The sequence below is a fragment of the Erpetoichthys calabaricus genome, chromosome 11 (genome assembly GCF_900747795.2).
Source record: "Erpetoichthys calabaricus chromosome 11, fErpCal1.3, whole genome shotgun sequence".
Classification (NCBI taxonomy): Eukaryota; Metazoa; Chordata; class Cladistia; order Polypteriformes; family Polypteridae; genus Erpetoichthys; species Erpetoichthys calabaricus.
Window position 1 is genome coordinate 37,936,265 of NC_041404.2, and position 18,763 is coordinate 37,955,027.

The window sequence follows — 18,763 nt, forward strand, 5'->3', positions numbered from 1 at the left end:
GGAAAAAGCAGGTATTCACATTCCAAAAAGTGGGAACATTCACGCTAGAGGTTTAGAGGTGCCATTGTTTGTAAAGCTATGAAACAATGCTAATGACTAGACTGACTGAGGCATGACCTAATTTTGTGCACGTGTATACTATATTGTGAAGCAACTCCAGAAGGGAACTTGGGGAATTGTGTTCTTCTTTTGTAGGAGTGGGTATCATGCCTAGCAAACTTGAACTTTTAAGGGCAAGCTGAGTGATGCAGGGGCACTGGGATCCAAGAGTTGGAGTTCTACACTGATAACCCAGGGAATAAATTCCAGGATGTGGTTGGTAGTGACCCCAGGGTGGTTTTTAAAATCAGCCACAGGTCTACTGAGTGTGATGTCTGGTGTTATGCACACCTAAGAAGACTGAGCCAGCTATTCAATTTATTTATTTAAAGATGGGCCATTGATTACTAAGCCACAGAGCCTCTATTCCACACTGGTAATCTATATGCCCATCTTCAACTATGGTCACAAGATGTGGCTAAACACTAAATGAAATTCCAAAGAATAAAGTGGACCATTTAAACAAATACAGCATGTTGCTATTGTGACCCTCATCATGATGAGAGGAGCAACAACCACGATGATGAGGACAGAAGTGTGATTTTAAGATATTTTACATAAGATCATCGGCTTCATATTTTCACAAAAATGTAAATACCAATGTGAGTTTTTCAATTGCAGAAACACTGTGGACATATTAACCTTCAGGAATAGCATAGGAAATTTTATGTTTTTCCACCCAGCAAGTTTTTACACAAATACTGTATTTTCTTCAGGTCATATCTCATCTGTTATTGTTTGCCCTTTCCATGGCCTACCATCTGTTCTGTTCAGAGTCTCAATGGTAGAAAGTGAAATTGTGCCAAGAAGCTCCTGGAAGTCAAAAGCTCTCTGTTTTTTGCATGCAATGATTTATTTAAATAAAAAAAAAAAAAAGGAGCAGTAGTAATTTCTTTTCTTGATGTTTATGTTCACCCCTCATAAAAAGTTATGTGTTTTAATGCAAGATTTATGAATATTAGCTTCTCTACTTATATGTGTACATCAATGAATGTAAAATAATCCAATAGTGGACTTAACTATTGGTAGCAGTTAGCTATTAACATGTTTGTAATTAATCTGTTTATACTGTAACTAGGGGTGTGTGCCCCCATGGCCACCTATGGCAGCCCAACCCCATGTTGATAGCTCACTTTGCCTGCTATTGGTTCACAGTATAATTTTTTGTTAAATGGGGTTTCGAACTCTTATTAATATTTTACATGGAGAGGACCTGGGACACGAACCCATGATCTCCTTACTGTGAGACAGCTACATTACCTTTGCACCACCCATGTGGCTTGTTAACTGCTAACACACAACTAAGCCACTACTATTATTAGCAGAGCGGATGTATATAATGTATTTTGGTTGATGTATGCATGTTAAATTGGTTGTATTGACATGAGAGTATCTTTGTTGTATTCTCCTAATGAAGATGAAAAAATTGATATATAGATATATACTATATGAAATATGGTTTTGAAGAAAAATAAGCATTCCATGAAAACATTACACAATTTAGCTAATCTTTATTTATATTGATATATATATATATGACTAGTAGATATGAATTTGGACCACAAAAAGTGCAGAGGATTTGCTAATAGGACAGTAGCATGGAACCATACATGGAGCTATAGTCTTTTACATTGTGTAGACCACTGTTTCTTAAACTGCAGCAAACGTAATTCTAGGGTGTGGGATCAGTCCCTTGGTGGTACATGAGAATGTTAATTAGACATACAAAACTTTATTGTATATCCTTATCCATTTATCAATCACTCCATTTCTTTAACCTGCTTAATTCAGTTTAGAGTTATCATAAACTAATTAAAATTACTCAACAATTTTTAATTTAAGGCATCTATCAAATGTTAACAGCAAAAGGAAAAATTCTGATAATGTCAAGACACTACTTTTAAAGGTTAAAGAGGCAGTCCCATCTGCAGGTTATGTAGACAGCACTGGTATACTGTTAAAGTGTGTGATAGATGGTCAGGAACCCTGCCCCGCCGGGATGCCTGGAGGAAGGAGGGACCGGGAGAGTGGCACTTCTCTTCCCTGGGCACCTGAGCGGTTCTTGATCCCTGGGGGACAGCGCTTCCGGTACACCAGGAAGTGCTGACAGACAAGGGATGGTGTACGCCCGGAGCGCTTCTGGATGTAAGGGCAGCGCTTCCGCCACACTGGGAAGTGCTGCCGGAAGTCCATCATCAGGCACCTAGAGCAAATCCGGGGCGTTATAAAAGGGGACGCCTCACTTCATTCGAGGAGCCGGAGTCGGGTGGAAGAGGATGGAGCTTGTGAGACAGGAGTGGAGGCGGCCTGAAGGACCAAGGACTGAGTGTAATCATGTAAATAGATTTGTAAATAGTGGAATAAACGTGGGTGTGTTTGGACATTGCGGTGTCATGTCTGTCTGTGGCCAGGCTAGCTCTTACAAGTGGTATACTGAGGTATGCCACAAGGAGAAATTAAATCCTAACTTGAGATACACAGCAAAATATGTAAAGAAATACTGAACTAGAATACATATCTGTAAGTAAATGACCATAAAGAAAAACTTTGCTCAGAAAATGGATATATTTTCCCAATTTTCATCCATCAACACATTCCACGAGCTGCTGGTGTCTATCTCATGCTATTACATTTGAGTATCTCTGCACATTACAGAATTTGAAGGTTGGTAGTACATTATACCTTAGACTTGGGTTCAAAGTCTAGTCCAGTGTCTGTCCATATGGAGACTGCAGCTTCTGTTTGTGTCAAAGTGTGTTCATGAGTGCTTACCACACTTGACTGCCATCTCATTTAGGGTTATGTCCTGAGGCCCTGTCCACACTACTATGTTTTTGTTTAAAAATGTAGATATTAGTCTCTATTTTCGCCATTCATTCACTCTACCGTGACATTTTTAACTCCTGAAAAACTCCAAAGCAGTATACGTCTGAAAATACAGCTTCAACGTTCTTGTGAAGACAGGCAAAAACGTAGATTTTTGAAAACACAGACGCTAATTGTACTCTGATTGGTTTGTGCTTATTATGTGGCCCTTATGGATCATGCTTATTTTCACCTGACTGGACACTCTTCCATCATAGCAGACATGCAGGAGTTGTTTTCCATCACACTTGTTGTGTTACTTCCCTGTATGCACCTAAATTGTGTTTTGTACAATTTGAATACTACATAAATATCCATCTATCCATTATCCAACCCGCTGAATCCGAACACAGGGTCACGGGGGTCTGCTGGAGCCAATCCCAGCCAACACAGGGCACAAGGCAGGAACCAATCTCGGGCAGGATGCCAACCCACCGCAGGACACACACAAACACACCCACACACCAAGCACACACTAGGGCCAATTTAGAATCACCAATCCACCTAACCTGCATGTCTTTGGACTGTGGGAGGAAACCGGAGCACCTGGAAGAAACCCACACAGACACGGGGAGAACATGCAAACTCCACGCAGGGAAAAAATATACATTATACTGTAAATGCTTTGAATTTCTTTTCATTTGGAGCCCTGTTTGGAGACGTGATTTGATAAGGACTGTGGCAGACCTTGATTTAACCTGCCTGCAAGAGATGCAGCATGTTAGCCTTCATGCAGTCAAGCAAACAAACAAAATCATGTGCTTAAGGAAAATTCCTTGAACTCAGTAAGTTGATGCTTGTTTAAGTACACCGAGTGGGAAGGCAGGTGAAGCACAAAGGTTAACAATGCAAATGAACAAGGAAAATAAACAACCCATGGTCAGACATTAAGTCAGTGGAGGGATTGATCAAGCATCTAGGCCACAGTGCCTAATAGTCCACCTCCATTTAGAGTTTTCCTTAGCAGTGGGTAGGGATCTGTACCAGCAATCAGAAGTTTGATGGTTTGAATCACATAAATGCCAGAAGTGACTCTACTCCGTTGGGCCCTTGAGCAAGGCCCTTAACCTGCAATTGCTTCATTTTGGGTAATGACGTTAATCTGCATCCAAAAAAAAAACAAACCTCGCACTGTTCCAGTGTGGTGCTCAGGTGTCATCTGCTGCACTCTGGTCCCAATCCAGGTGGTTCATCATGTGGTGGGTGTGGCAACGCGCTATCAGCTCTTACTCTTATATTTACACATTTCTTCACATAATTTTCTGACAAACTTATCTATTAAAAAAATGTACAAACATTTGAACTGAGACAAGTATATGATACTATTTATCTTGAAGTTCAAAAATCTTTTGATAAGGTACCAAATGAGAGAGTAGTGATCAAACTAAAAGAAGGTGGGTGTCAGAGGGTGCAGTGTACTGTATGCGTGGGAGCAAAACACAGAAAAAAAGGATTATGGGGTGAGGAATTGCCTGATTATAAAAGCAGTGTCTGTTAGGGATCACTGCTAGAGTCGCTGCATTTTTAATATACATTAATAGTCTGTGAATGACAAACTGGTTGAAGTTACCGATGACACTAAACTACGTGGATTAACAGATACCCAAGGATTCGCAGAATCATTACAGTAGGATCTGGGTAGAATTTAGGCCTGGGCAGAATTGTGGCAAATGATACTTAATGTAAGTATAAAGTATTGCATGTGGAAATTAAATGTTATATTTAAATATACAATGCGGGGGTTAAAAATTAAAAGTATACCTTAAGTGATGGACCTAAGTGTTAGAGTGGATTCATCACTGTCCAAATCTAAACAGTACACTGAAGTCATTAAGAAGGCTGTTAGATTATACACAACATTAAAACCACTGATAGGTAAAGTGAATAACATTGATTATCTTGTTACAATTGCAGTGCACAAGAGGTGGGATATATTAGGCAGCAAGTGAACAGTCCAGTTCTTAAAGTGATGTGTTGGAAGCAGGAAAAATGGGCAGGCGTAAGGATTTGAGTGACTTTGACAAGGGTCAAATTATTATGGCTAGATGACTGGGTTAGACCACCTCCAAAATGAAAGGTCTTGTGGGGTGTTCCCGGTTTGCAGTAGTTAGTATCTACCAAAAGTGGCTCGAGGAAGTACAACCAGTGAACCAGCAACAGGGCCCTAAGACTCATTACTGCATGTGGGAGTGAAGGCTAGCCCACCTAGTCTTATCCCACAAAACAGCTACTGCAGTGCAAATTGCTGAAAAACTTAATGCTGGCCATGAGAGAAAGGTGTCAGAACACAGTGTATCACCACTTGCTGCATAGCCATGGACCAGTTGGAGTGCCCATGCTTACCCCTGTCCACTGCTTAAGATGGGAATGTGAACATCAGAGCTTGACCATGGAACATAACATTCCTTGTGATTAAACTCTCGTAATTAAAGTGCCGTCATTACCTCTTTCAGTGGAAATGTCAAGGAAATTGATGTGTCTGTTCCTTTCTTTTTCCATGTGAATTGAATTGCAGGCAGACAAAATATTACACTTTTCTAGCAACCACCCTATATGGAATTATGTTAGGACTTTGTTCAAAAGGATTAACACCCATTCTAACACAATGGACACAAAAAAGAATGATAGACATTTATCTTTTCTGTCTGTTCACATCAAATGGCTACCCCATGACTTTTAGTAAACAATGCTTACATAGGAGACACCCCAGACCTCAGCAAACAGTTGACTCCAACTCTGCCCCTCACCCCACTTACCACACCCTCCCTTATAATTTGGTGTTTTAGAATGTACAGCATGCATCCCCTCCAGATATGGGATCAAGATGCAAACACTCTATGCAAAGGCCTTTTCAATGCCAAAACATTGACCACAGTGACGAGAAACACAGTTTACAGCATTCCATGCAGTGCATGCCCAGCTGTATACGTGGGGCAAATATCTAAAACACTTGCAACACGTTGTGGTAGACAACCAGGGACCTTGCCCCACCAGGAAGCCTGGAGAAGGGCAATATCTTCCCTGGGGTGCAAGAGGACAGCACCCCTGGATAGCATCAGGGCCACATATAAGGAGCTGGGAAGCCCAACCTTGAGGGGGTCCATGGCTACCGTCAGGGGGCACCCGGACAGCTCCGGAGCCTTGGCATACAGCACTTCTGCCACACCCAGAAGTGCTGCCAGAAGAGGAGCTGAACTCACACGCAGCACTTCTGCCACACCTGGAAGTGCTGCCGGATGTTAATTAGGTAGCACCTGGGGCACTTCCAGGTGCAGTATAAAGGGGGCCACCTCACTTCACTCGGGGAGCCGGAGTCTGGTGGAAGAGGACGGAGCTTGCGAGAGAGGAGTGAAGTAAAGGAGAAGGGAAGTAAAAAGGTCTGAGCCTTGTGAGTTCATTGTGGCTGTGTGTTGTACAGAACTAGAATAAAAGATTGTGTTTTGGACATCTGGCTGTCTCTGTCTCTGTCTGTGTCCGGAGCATCTTTCACAACGTATACAGGAACATCGCAATGCCATCAGAAGGAAGGACCCAGAGTCTCTGATATACGCAAATGCAAGTGCTACCAGACACACGTTTAACTGGGACACTGTGCAAGTGCAATTCAGGGCTAATACTAAGAGTGCCAGAGAGCTGGCTGAATTTTGGCTATCAAATTAAAACGCCAATAACAGACACTTGGACTTGTACTCAGAATATGCAGGCTTAAAAAGGACATTCACATAATCAAGACTTTGTGACCACTGAAACCCACTTTATTAACCACCCCCCCATCTTCTTTATATTGCCTTTAATTCCTGTATGTCTAATCATTTTCCTCTGATGACATCTGGTAAGTTGTCAAGCTTAGGAATATTAAAACTATTTTACGATGTGTGACTCATTTTCCCCCCTTTGTGTATTTCTAGCTACTAATAGGATAAATTATATATTAATTTGAGCAACATGTAAAATATGCAGTAAAACCCATCACTCACATAAATCACTCTTCCTTCTTGTTCATCTTTCTACCCAGCTTTATGTCTGTTTGTGTGAAACCAAAATTCGATGCTCGTGGTCTATTCAAATTATGACAGAGACGTTGCCAGGAGCCCGACAGAAACCAACCATTTAATGCAAATTGTTCAAGGGGTCAACACCAGCCAATGCAAACTTAGAAACTGTCTTCCGGTGACCAACAGGAGGCTGTTTTGATTACACAAATCGCCATAATTTAAATAAAATATGATTATTATTATTATTACCTTGCTAGAAGCTTTGTGACTAACTTTCACAATCTGAGGGTTGACACCAGTAGGCAACTAATTTAACAGACATTAGCAGGATTGTGTCTGACACCTTTCCTTATTCATGTTTATAATTTGCAACTGCAGCCTTATTACTAAAAGCACAAAAGCAGTTCTTTTTTAATTCATGTAGAAAAAGAATCAAGCAACTGGACATGGGTCTTCTCCATTCTGAATAAAGTTTACAAGGCCTAGTCATTTCACTGATTTTTTACAATTTTATATTGACAGGTCAGGACAAGTGGCATCTATGGACTAACAGCCCACATTTATTTCCAGATATAATTCAGATCTCTGTGGGATATCCAACCTTTTGCAAAATATTCAGCATCAATAAAGCAAGTGAACCTAAAATGTGCCTTTATTTCTGAAATTTCTAATTTTGGGAAGCTACAGTGGAGGATAATGACTCTATTATCTCCTGGGAATCTGCTATACTCTTCCTTCTTTATTAAAGTAGAAGGTTTTCTCCAGCAAAGAAATCACAACCATTTGCCTGTTAAATTGTCATATGTCTTTCGCATGAATTCACATAATGATTTTTCATATCGGCAAGCAAATCCTGAAATGTGTAAAAGCCGGTAGACAACCGTTGAGCCCTCGGGCACATTTGTAGTCCTGATTACATTTCTCTTAATCAGCACATTTTCCAGTTCTTCTGTTCTCTGAAAAGAATGTATTTTTCTTAATTTTTAGTAAGAAGTCAAGCAAAATGACACTTTTTATTGGCTAACTAAAAAGATTACAATATACAAGCTTTTGAGGCAACTCAGTACTTAAAAGAGTCATCCTTTGGGGAATTTTTGGTTTATTTTCACTGTGCCAGGTCCACTCCTAAGATGAAAAATTACTTTTAAAAAGTGTCGCAGTCCATAGGAGTTGTCCAACACTCCCCTAATTATGCAGTAAATGATTTATAATTGACAACTTTGTTCATTATTCTGACAGGAGTCGCTTTAGTTGTGGTGCAATTAAGAATCAGAAATGTGAGACCCTCCACTTCACTGAGGTTAGCCCTGTCGGCAAAATCACAAGGAAAGACTGCCCACCATCCCCCTGTAGGTGTGCACCATCAAGCACTGTCTACACTGGCCCACTTATACTTAATGTCCCTGCAGGCTAATATATTAGTGTTTATCTTGGCTAAGACAGGCAATTATTCAAGCTCTCTTAGGAAAGGAAACAAATGCAGATTGTTTATTTAAAAGGCAAAACCCTCAACTAACTTACATATTTGGGCAGGGAGTGCTCTTTATCTGCATCTAATTTGCCCAGTGAATTTTAAAAAGTGCTGGTAGATTAACAACACAGAATCCAGAATTGCTGATTTTTCTGTTAGGAAAAACTTAATAATGGCAAATGAAGCATAAACAGAAAGGCACCAGGCTGACTGGAGTAACAAACGCCAATTATTTAGAACATCCTGCTTTTCAGACACTGCAATGTATACCCCACATTTGAGAAGCAAGTTCAGTTGTTAAGCACTGAAAAGATATGCCCACGGTGTACACAAATGCTATTTATTTTATATAGTGCTATTTTGAGGTGTTTTACAAGCACAAGACCTTATGTATATATATAAGTAAATATTTTATGACTGTTCTCACTAGAAAAGTCGCTATATATTTAAAAAATGTAAGTGCTATGTTACAACACAAAGCAAAAAAATGTCAGTACTAATGAAATGCAACATTACAGTTTAGTTACCACAGCTCAGTTAATATTTATTAGCATATCAGATGATATGTGCCGTTTTAATGGGCATATTATCCCAGCATTAAACTCTGGACAGCATTTTAGGGTAAATACTGTTTAATAATTGAAAATAATTCAATGAAGAATCAGACTACTTGTGAAATTCTCTGACAAGAAATTCTTATGATCGCGGTCTTTCTGATTGTTATCAAGGATTTTTGAGACTGCAACATTAAAGGGATACTCCACCTAAAAATTCTATTTTTTATTTTACTTACCCCATGTAGTGAATGATGGCTGGGAAAACATCTTAATTTCAAGTTTAGGTGCAGAAAAGCTTATGATGTTAATAGAACCTAAAGATTACCAATACACAATGGGAAACAATGTGAAAAAAGAAAAAAAAATCTTGCTACTCATGTTGTATACTCCACATGTCAGTTATCCAGTTGTATGCTCAAAACATGCAAAATACATGCTTATGATGTTAGTTAATTATTCCTGCAATATACATTTAACAGTATTTTAGCAAAAAAGCCATGCACTTTCCCCATTTTGAGCATACACCTGGTTAACTGGCATGTGGATTATGCGACATGAGCAATGTGAGATTTTTCTTTTTTCAACTGATGTTTTTTACGTCGTATGCCAGCATTGGTCACTGTTGGCTTCTATTGTATCGTAAACTTTTTTCTCTCCATTCTACACGAAAAGATGAGGTTAAAATTTTTTCTCTGCCAATTACGACAAACTACATGGGGTAAGTAACATATACAAAAAATACAATTTTTGGGTGGAACATTCCTTTAACAACTCAACAAAATGTACTGGTCTGGTGTTGTCAGTTACCAAACAGAGAATAACCATATATTCTCATATATTCCATATATTGCTCATTATTAACTGGAACTCTCATAGAGATGAAGACCCTTGGCATTAATTTGTGTGTTAAATAAGCCAGTGGAAAAAAAAAAAGAAAGAAAAGGAAATAAGATGACAAACACTTACAAGATCATCTTCTCTTGACAGAATGGATACTTTGGCTTGATCTCCAGTTTTTGAACATACTTGTAACGAATCTTTGGACCCTTCCTTGTACATTTACACTTATAGGCTGGAAGACAAAGTTAAAATGGTGGTTAAATTGGCATCTTCTAAAACATGTGTCTATCATTAATTGCAGTATCACATTTTGGAGGGGTTCTCTTAAAAGCTCAAATTTCACCAATGTTTCACATCTATCCCCATTGTTCAAACCTTTTTAATGTAATTCAGGACAGTTAGGGCTGTTATCCATCCTTGCATAACCAGATCCATCCATCCATTATCCTGCTATATCCTAACTACAGGGTCACAGGGGTCTGCTGGAGCCAAACCCAGCCAACACAGGGCACAAGGCAGGAAACAAACCCTGGGCAAGGTGTGCGCACACACACGCCCACACACACACACACACCAAGCACACACAAGGGACAATTTAGGATCACCAATGCACCTAACCATCATGTCTTTGGACTGAGGGAGGAAACCAGAGCATAACCAGATGCAAGACAAAAAATAATCTTGAATAAGGTACTAATCCACATTCAGTTACACTGGGCCAATTTAGAGTTACCAAGTAACCTAGCCTATGGGATGTGGTAAAAATGTGGAGTACATACAGAACAATTCTCATGGACGTGGGAAAGCATAAAAATTGTACAAACACAATGATGCATTGCTCACCATCATTTCTTTGAACTGGTACCAAAGGCAAAAAGGATGATATTTATCTTTCTTATTAAATACTTTTTATGTGCCTTTCTGCTTAATAGGTCATGTGATTTGATTGAAGGTAAATATGCTTGAAATGTAGTATGGAATCTATAAGAAGTATATTGATAAAATCTGGGCTTCCTACCACATTCCAAAAGCATGCAGGTAAGGTTAACTGGTAGCTGTCAACTGGGCTACTGTAGGCATGTGTGTGAGTGTGACCTCTGATCCAATAGCAGCCCATCCAGGGTGGGTTCCCACCTTGTGCCCAGTGCTGCCACAAGCAGTTCCTCAAAATGGGTTCCCAAAATGAAAAAGAAAATCTGTGAATGAGTTGATAATAGTTAGGTCAAGAGTAGACTTGACATTTCTTAATTATTGTAATAGTATACATATTTTAAATTAAAATAATCAAAACATCACAAATATGTAAACACCCTTTAATCAATCTTTTACGACACTTGTAAACAAAGTTCAAGGTTAGAGAGGCACACTGACCTCTCCTTAATTAAACTTAATGTTACTAAAACCTTTTTGACATCCATTTTGTGCACATTTTATTCACATCTGACTCTATTCCTATACAACAGCCTCTTTGTTCTGTAGGGTGTCTGCTTATGTGTCCTTTTGCCATTTTCTCCTTCCTTCCTAAGAACGTTTTCAGCACTGTAAATTGAAGTGTTACCATACAGTATTATTCTCAAACCTGTTTAATTCAACTCGGGATCGTCGGTGGGCTCGAGCCTATCTTGGCAGTCCTGGGTACAAAGAAAGTACATTAATATATCCTTTTTTCAGTAAATGATATGAGGATTGCAGAGACTAGCTACATTTTATTTGTCTTTCACTTGTTAAGGGGCATCCCAAAGCATCTCTTGTGAACTGTATAACAGAAATCCATTTTTTACTTGGATTAGATTAGATAAACTTTATTAATCCCATGGGGAGAGTCAGATGCATACAGCAGCAGAGACATAAAAAGCAAGGATACAGACAACAGGACAGATAATGCAGCCAATCAATCAATCAATCAATAAATGAAAAAAAATGTATATTGTGTAGATATTTCAAAATGAACTTAAAGAGTAGGTAGGGGGAAGCACTGAATTGCCTGATAGCAGTGGGCACAAAAGACCCCCAGAGGTGCTACTTAGCAAATTGTGGTAGAATGAGCCTGTGACTAAAAGCGCCTCAAGAGAGAGCCTCCTGCAGGGGATGGAGGGAATTTTTCATGATGGCATCCAATTTTGCCACCATCCTCTTTCTACCACAGCTTCCAGTCCCTGTGAAGGAGCAGGCTTTATTGATAAGTTTGTTCAGGCACTTGTTCAGCAATGTTCAAGGAATGAAGTATGACAGTGTCTTTCAGCAAATGTTAGCAATTTGATGTCATCCAAATAATTTATTACGCTACTCCGATACTGTTCAGATTTTGAGCAGGAGAAACTGGATCTACTGAGACTTCTGTTATTGAGATAATTGTGGGTGTTTCGAAAGTAATTTGCCACACTAGAGTACAGCTAACTTTAAACAGTTTGTGGTGGATGGCTGGGCCGCCTGGAAGGACCGGGAGAGGGACAATACCTCCCCCTGGGCCATGAGAGAGCAGCTGTTCTGGTCTGCACAGGGGCCACGGGATCAGATCTTAGAAGTTCATCCCTGTTGGGTCCCATGGGCACCGCCAGGGGGCGCCTGGAGGATCATGGAGCCTTGGAATGCAGCACTTCCGCCACAACAGGAAGTGCTGCCGGAAGAGATTCCAGGCACACCCGGAGTGCTTCTGGGTGCTCATGTGGCACTTCTGCCACACTCAGGAAGGACCTGGAGCACATCTGGGTAAAGTATAAAAGAGGCCGCCTCACTCCATTCGAAGAGCCGGAGTCAGGAGGCAGAGGACGGAGCTTGCAATGGGAAGAGTGGAGGCGGCAGAAGAGAAGGAAAAGAGAAAGGAGTGGAAAAGGACTGTCAGTCTTTGGGCACTGTGTTTGTGCAGTGTCTTTGTGGACATCTGGTGTTGTGTCTGTCTGTGTCTGGGTTTCAAGTTTCACAAGTTAAAACTTATCAGTTAAAGAAAAACAAACAAACAAATTAATAGTTATGTGGTAGCCCAGGTAGCACACAGGTTAATGCTGTTGCTGCTTTCAATTCCTGTCCTGGCCACTGTCCGTGTGGAGTTTAAACATGAACATCCCACATCCCAAATATGTGCAGGTTGACTATTAACTTTGAAATGGTCTGAAGGACTAAGCGTGAGTGTCTTCATAAGAGCAACCTCCAGAGGACTTGTGTCACATGGAGTAAATGGCTCCTGCTTAGCCTTCCACTTCATACTTCTGGCTTTCCACAGTTCTGAAATGGAATAATGAATCAATGGGAGGGGGTTTGGTAATTGTGGAACCCTAATGAATTCCTTATAGTGTGCAAAAAGGCACTGAAGGGAGGACAGACAGCTGTTTCAGTTAGTGTAACTAAACCAAAAAACTCTCCCCACAACTGTTTTATTCTGTGCTGTTCTCCTCCAACCTGTTACAAACCATCCTTGTATTGAACACGTGGACACTAAATAGGGCCAGGTCTTAGATAGGCTCACCTAGTGACCGGGCTCTCCGTGTTTACTGACGCAGTATTCTCCCAAGCCAGTGTTCAAACACTGTCATCACATGTATATTTCTTAATCCATTTCATGGTTGTGGGTTGGGGACCAGCTCCTAACCCAGTTTTAAAAAACAGCAGAGCTGCTCATACTGGACTAATTTGGAATTGTCAATTTACCTAATTTCATGTCTTTGAAGAAGTGGGAGGAAATCCCACCACGGCCAAAGACAGAACATATAAAACACCACATAAACAACATCCAGGCCTGGTATTTGACCACAGGATGCTGTATCTGTGAGGCTGCATTGCTACCCACTGCATCATAGTGCCACACCTGAGAAGGCAGATGACAAGCTAATTAAAAGACTTACTTAAAGAAACTGATAAATGCATAACTTAGCACTACATGAAAAGATATCAAAAACTAATCTTTCCCATTTGTAGAATTTTAAATGATGGAATACTATAGATAATGATAAACATATTTCCTTCAAATATATTTCACTAAGGTATGCAGGTTCTGAAACTACCATATGACCATATACTGGATTAAGGAGGTTTTAAAATAAATAGCTGGATTTGAAAGTAAATTCTTTAATTATTGTCATAAACATTGCATTAAAACTAATGCCCTGTAATCCAAATACCCAGCACAAGTGTTCAGATTGTGCCCGTTGTCAAACACTTGGCTAGACTAAGAAGAAAACTGAGAGCTTAACAGAAAGTAAACAGCAGAAGCTTCACACAGAGGGACACCTCTCCAGTATGTAGCTCTATATTTTAAAACCCGTACGTATTGTTCATATAACTTTTACTTATTAAAATATTTTCTGATACTTCAATATTGCCTTACAGTATGTCCAAGTATTTAATGAATTCAGGTATTGTCAATCAAAAAATGTAATAATGCTACAAATGATGGCCTGGGGATGAGCAGCTGTTCTTCAGTCATGAGCACTATGAATACCTGACCTAAATTTTCAAGCAGGTGTTGATGTCTCCCAAACACTTTCCTTATTATTCAATATGCCTCCTCCACCTCTGCCATCAGCAAAATTCAGTTGTAGATTAGAGGATTCAGATTTAAATAAAGGATTAGGATTTTTGCCAAAGACATGTAATGTAAAACACTGATAAGAGTAAAAACTCAAAATGTTCATACAACAATTACCTTGACTGTTACTGCATTTGCAGTCTATAGAATGCTGAAACACTTCTTAATGTCATCTTTAAATTTGTTTACATTTAATGCTTAAATTAAGTATTTTATCATTATAATATCAAAAAATGAAAACGTAACACTTCTAAATTAAAACATCACCACAAAACACATTCAGTATCCTATTAAGTTTAAGACTGGGACTATCATTTGCATATTGTATTCAAAATGGACGACAAGTTTTACCTCCAATTTAACAGCTTGGCACACTTCAGTGAATCATTCAACTGAGTGAGTTTAAACTCTTATTATTTTTAAAATTAATGACTAGATACTATACTAAGACTTTTATTTAAATAAGATTAATTGAAGCCTTTCCTAATTTCAAATTTTATCGAGGAAATTATTTTATTATCCTCATAAGCCTGAACTGGATTAATCTGGTTTAATAATGGATATAAGGATGAATAATTTTATTATGATAATAAAGTGTAAAGGTTGCACACATTTATCTTGACACCCATATTCTGAACCTGTTGTTTCTAGTAAAAGATCACATAAAATTACCAATGTGTTTGAATTATAATGGTGCTTTAATTAAAAGCTCTTCAGTGAAACTGTCACACTATGTGCAATAATAATAGCAAACTGGATTCTGGGTGCTAAATTTTAATTGTTTGCAAAATGGCATAAAATTACTCTTCCTTAGTATCACCTGAAAGTATTTATATTTCATGCATTTTTAAAATTTCACTTTGATACCAATAAAACAAATCGTAAAAAGGATAGATTTCCAAGTGAGAAGCCTTTATTTTATCAGTACCTGGTTAAATGGAAAATACTTTTCAACAATTACTAACTTAAATATATACAGTATATATATATATATATATATATATATATATATATATATATATATATATATAAATATAATACAGCTTGTATCGTTTACACTATTTACACTATTTATCATAATTTATTTATTTTTATTTACAAGTCTGTATATAATAGCATTTTTATAGTTAATTATCAGTAATCTTTCAGCACATACAATTATCCGTATAATTAGGACTGATTTTAAACAAAAACACATTAACATGCAATATTCCAATGTATTTTTGATGTGCAAGTTTTACCTACAAACACGCACACTCTTTTTGTAAGGTCTAAAAGAACACAGCTGAACTCACTTATTCCATTACGAAATCACAGAACAAGATAATGTAATTTATCATAAAACAAACAAATTAATGTAAAAAATACAACTTTGATGTACTAAGTCTATTAATACTTTTGTTAAGTGCCCTTCAATCTGCCAGTAACACATTGCATTACACAGTATTACACAGTGACATTCCATATCTATCTATCTATCTATCTATCTATCTATCTATCTATCTATCTATCTATCTATCTATCTATCTATCTATCCTACATTTTCCTGAAGATTTCAATAATGATTTCTTTTAATTTGATATTTTTCATGGATACTCTGGCAGAACTCTATAAATGCAGCACTTTCAGATCATCCTCTTGTGTTCACTATTTTTTAATAAAACTCGAAAGCAGTATCACCCTTTAAGTTTGTTCTTAAGGATACTACAATTGGTCAAAACAATTAAATCACAAATCCAGTATGGTCTATGTTTACATGAACGTCTCGTTTGAATTTAAAATACAGCAGTAACATACTTTTACATTACAGAGATCTGTTTTGAACAAAATGAGGTGCAGTGTCATGATTCCTTAACGTTTAAATACGTGAAGCAAAGTAGCAGTTATTGATTTCATTTAGAAAGCAGAATAGTGAACACTCCAAGAGAGACAAAATATGTCTTAGTGGTATATCAATTCCCCGAAATCCTACTGATAAACTGCTATCCTTAATACTATTCCCGAAACAGAAAAAGAAAGCAAGAAAGACAGAGATTAATTTGTAGTAATATGATGAAAACTAAATCCCGGGGATTCATGATTTTCTTATGTAGGCATGGTGCCGCAGTGTTTAGAGCTAGTTCAGCACAGATGTTGGCGGTTGTTGTGCGAAAGTTTCTCCAAGCACTCCTATTTTTCTATCACGTCTAAATAATTTTCAATTTAGATTGCTCAATTCGGTGTGAATGCGAAGCTCCTGCTGGCCTGAATAAAACAAGGTGGGTTGGAGAATTGATGTTCATCTATCTATCCCTCGTTTCTCTTTGTCAGTATCCGAAATAAAAAGGCTGTAAACAATTCTGTCTCGGCTCTATCACTGAACACGTTCGCACTTTCATTGATAACTTCAGCTAACCCGAATACGTGTATTTTAACTGTGGAAGGAAACCGGAGGTCCAGTTTCGAGGAATTTCAGTTTAAAGAAAGAAAGAACAAACACACAAAACAATTTTAGCCTATACCAACCCCCACCCCCCAGCCCCCCCCAGCTCAAAGCCACTTAAATTCACTACTTTTAAACTTACATAATATGATCCCCCTGCACCCCCCTTACGAGAATAGTTGGAAAGCTGGTCTAGTGAATGTCCGCAGACGAAGCGCTAGTGTTTGAGCCACGTTACCTTCCACGTTGATGGAGTACAAGGCGATAACGAGCAGGAGTAGCGCGGCGGTTACACACTTCATGTCAGCAGGTGCGCTCCCGATTTTTTTCTTTCTATCTCATACAGTCCAGTTTTGCCGAGGCTTGGCGCCGGTGCCCTGAAGTGTCGGCAGGGAGATTTTACTGGATCCCAAGTACGTACGCTGAGGACTATCTCTTTTTTTACTCTTTTTCGCTCGTTCTCTTTTTCTTTCTTTCTGTCTTTCTCAACGACTGTCTTGTACCCGTCTTAGCTCTGAGCGCCAGTGCCTTCCTTTTAAGAGCGGCTCCTCTCCCGCCCCATTGATATGCATACCATGTCAACGAGTCACTCAAGTCTACCTAACCGAATGAGAGAGAGAGAGAGAGAGAGAGCGAGAGAGAGAGAGGGAATATACGGTTTGTTCGAGAACAGCAGCGGTGCTAGAGATTAATGTTTGTTTTCTTTGGCACGGTGTAATGGCAGGTGTCCCAGGACACCCGCTGTCAAACCCCACCGACCAAATCAAGCATTTATGTATTACAATCGGGGATTGTTTGCCTGGTCGTGTTTTACAAGGTGCCAGCTTTGACCCTCAATGTATTCCTACAGCAATACGTGTGCAGTCACTTCTGCTCAGGTGAAAATACACCTGTTCATTAACGGTACAAGGAAAAGGCAAGTACAGAAAAAGACTAATATCCAGGATTAAAATAGCAAAAAGTGATCGAAATCAGGCTAAACATGTTTCTTAGAAGATATGGAGCAGGCATGCCCCAGTGTTGTCATCTTTTATCATTTTATCAAACTATGAATAAATGTATATTAGGGCCGGCTATAACATTTCTGCTGCCCTAGGTGAAGCTTTACATGGCTCTCCCCCAAAAATATTACAACATTGCTGTGACGTAAATATAATAAATGTAAGATTATTACTATTTTATTTTTGTCATGGTATTACCTACATAGGACTTTTCTGGTATTCTGGTAATGGGAACTATAGTGATAAACTTTTAATTCCCGGTGAGAAAGCTAGCAGTATATGAATGTACATTTGACTTAGCATTTAAAAACAGCATATTTTATTCATAAAATGTGTAAGTACAAAGATATGACATAAAATAAAAATAATAATAATAAATAGGTTAATTGCTTTATGTTGTTTTTATAAATAGGACACCAGTTTTTGAAAAGTAAATATTACTATGCTTTATTAAAGTTCTTTACAATTATAAAATATAGAAATGACTGAAAATCAAAATTATTTTCATTGACTTCATCTTAGAAAACTAAGAAAGAAATTCTTTTAAATTTATTGTTTGAAGTTGCTGAGAACTCTATGAATCATAAGGACATATCTATCTATGATCAGTATATCTACCTCTCTGCATGTCTAATCACACAAATGACTGCTATGTTTATGATCGTGTTGCTCTGTCATTTTCACTAATTTCACAAAGTATCCATGTTAAACAGTCATACTAAACACAGTATTAAATACACGATTTAAGCAAAAATTGTAAAGCCAAGATTGTAAAGCTTATACTGACCAGTTTATTGATTAGGCTGAAGTCCAAATTTGGAATATTTTTGCTCCTCATATTGTCAGGATTCAAAGACAAAAAAATGATCCCTCTAAAACCACTCCTAATGGCACACAAAACATTGGAAGAAACAGAAAAGGAAAATGTATTCGTTCATTTCCAAAATGTGCATCCACTCAATATCGAACTAAAGAAAGAAAATGTGAATAC

The 18,763-nt window shown here is 38.4% G+C and overlaps 1 protein-coding gene across 1 annotated transcript in view; it reads right to left on the minus strand.

The window, feature by feature from the left end:
• cxcl14 (chemokine (C-X-C motif) ligand 14) overlaps positions 1 to 17,355 on the minus strand; it is a 30,260-nt gene extending 12,905 nt beyond the window's left edge. The window contains exons 1-2 of the mRNA XM_028812972.2: positions 17,010 to 17,355; positions 9,954 to 10,059 (exon numbers count right to left, since the gene is read on the minus strand). Of these exons, the coding sequence (XP_028668805.1) occupies positions 9,954 to 10,059; positions 17,010 to 17,073 (170 nt within the window). The 5' untranslated portion in view covers positions 17,074 to 17,355. The remainder of the gene's footprint in view (positions 1 to 9,953; positions 10,060 to 17,009) is intronic.
• Between the last annotated feature and the right edge of the window lie 1,408 nt (positions 17,356 to 18,763).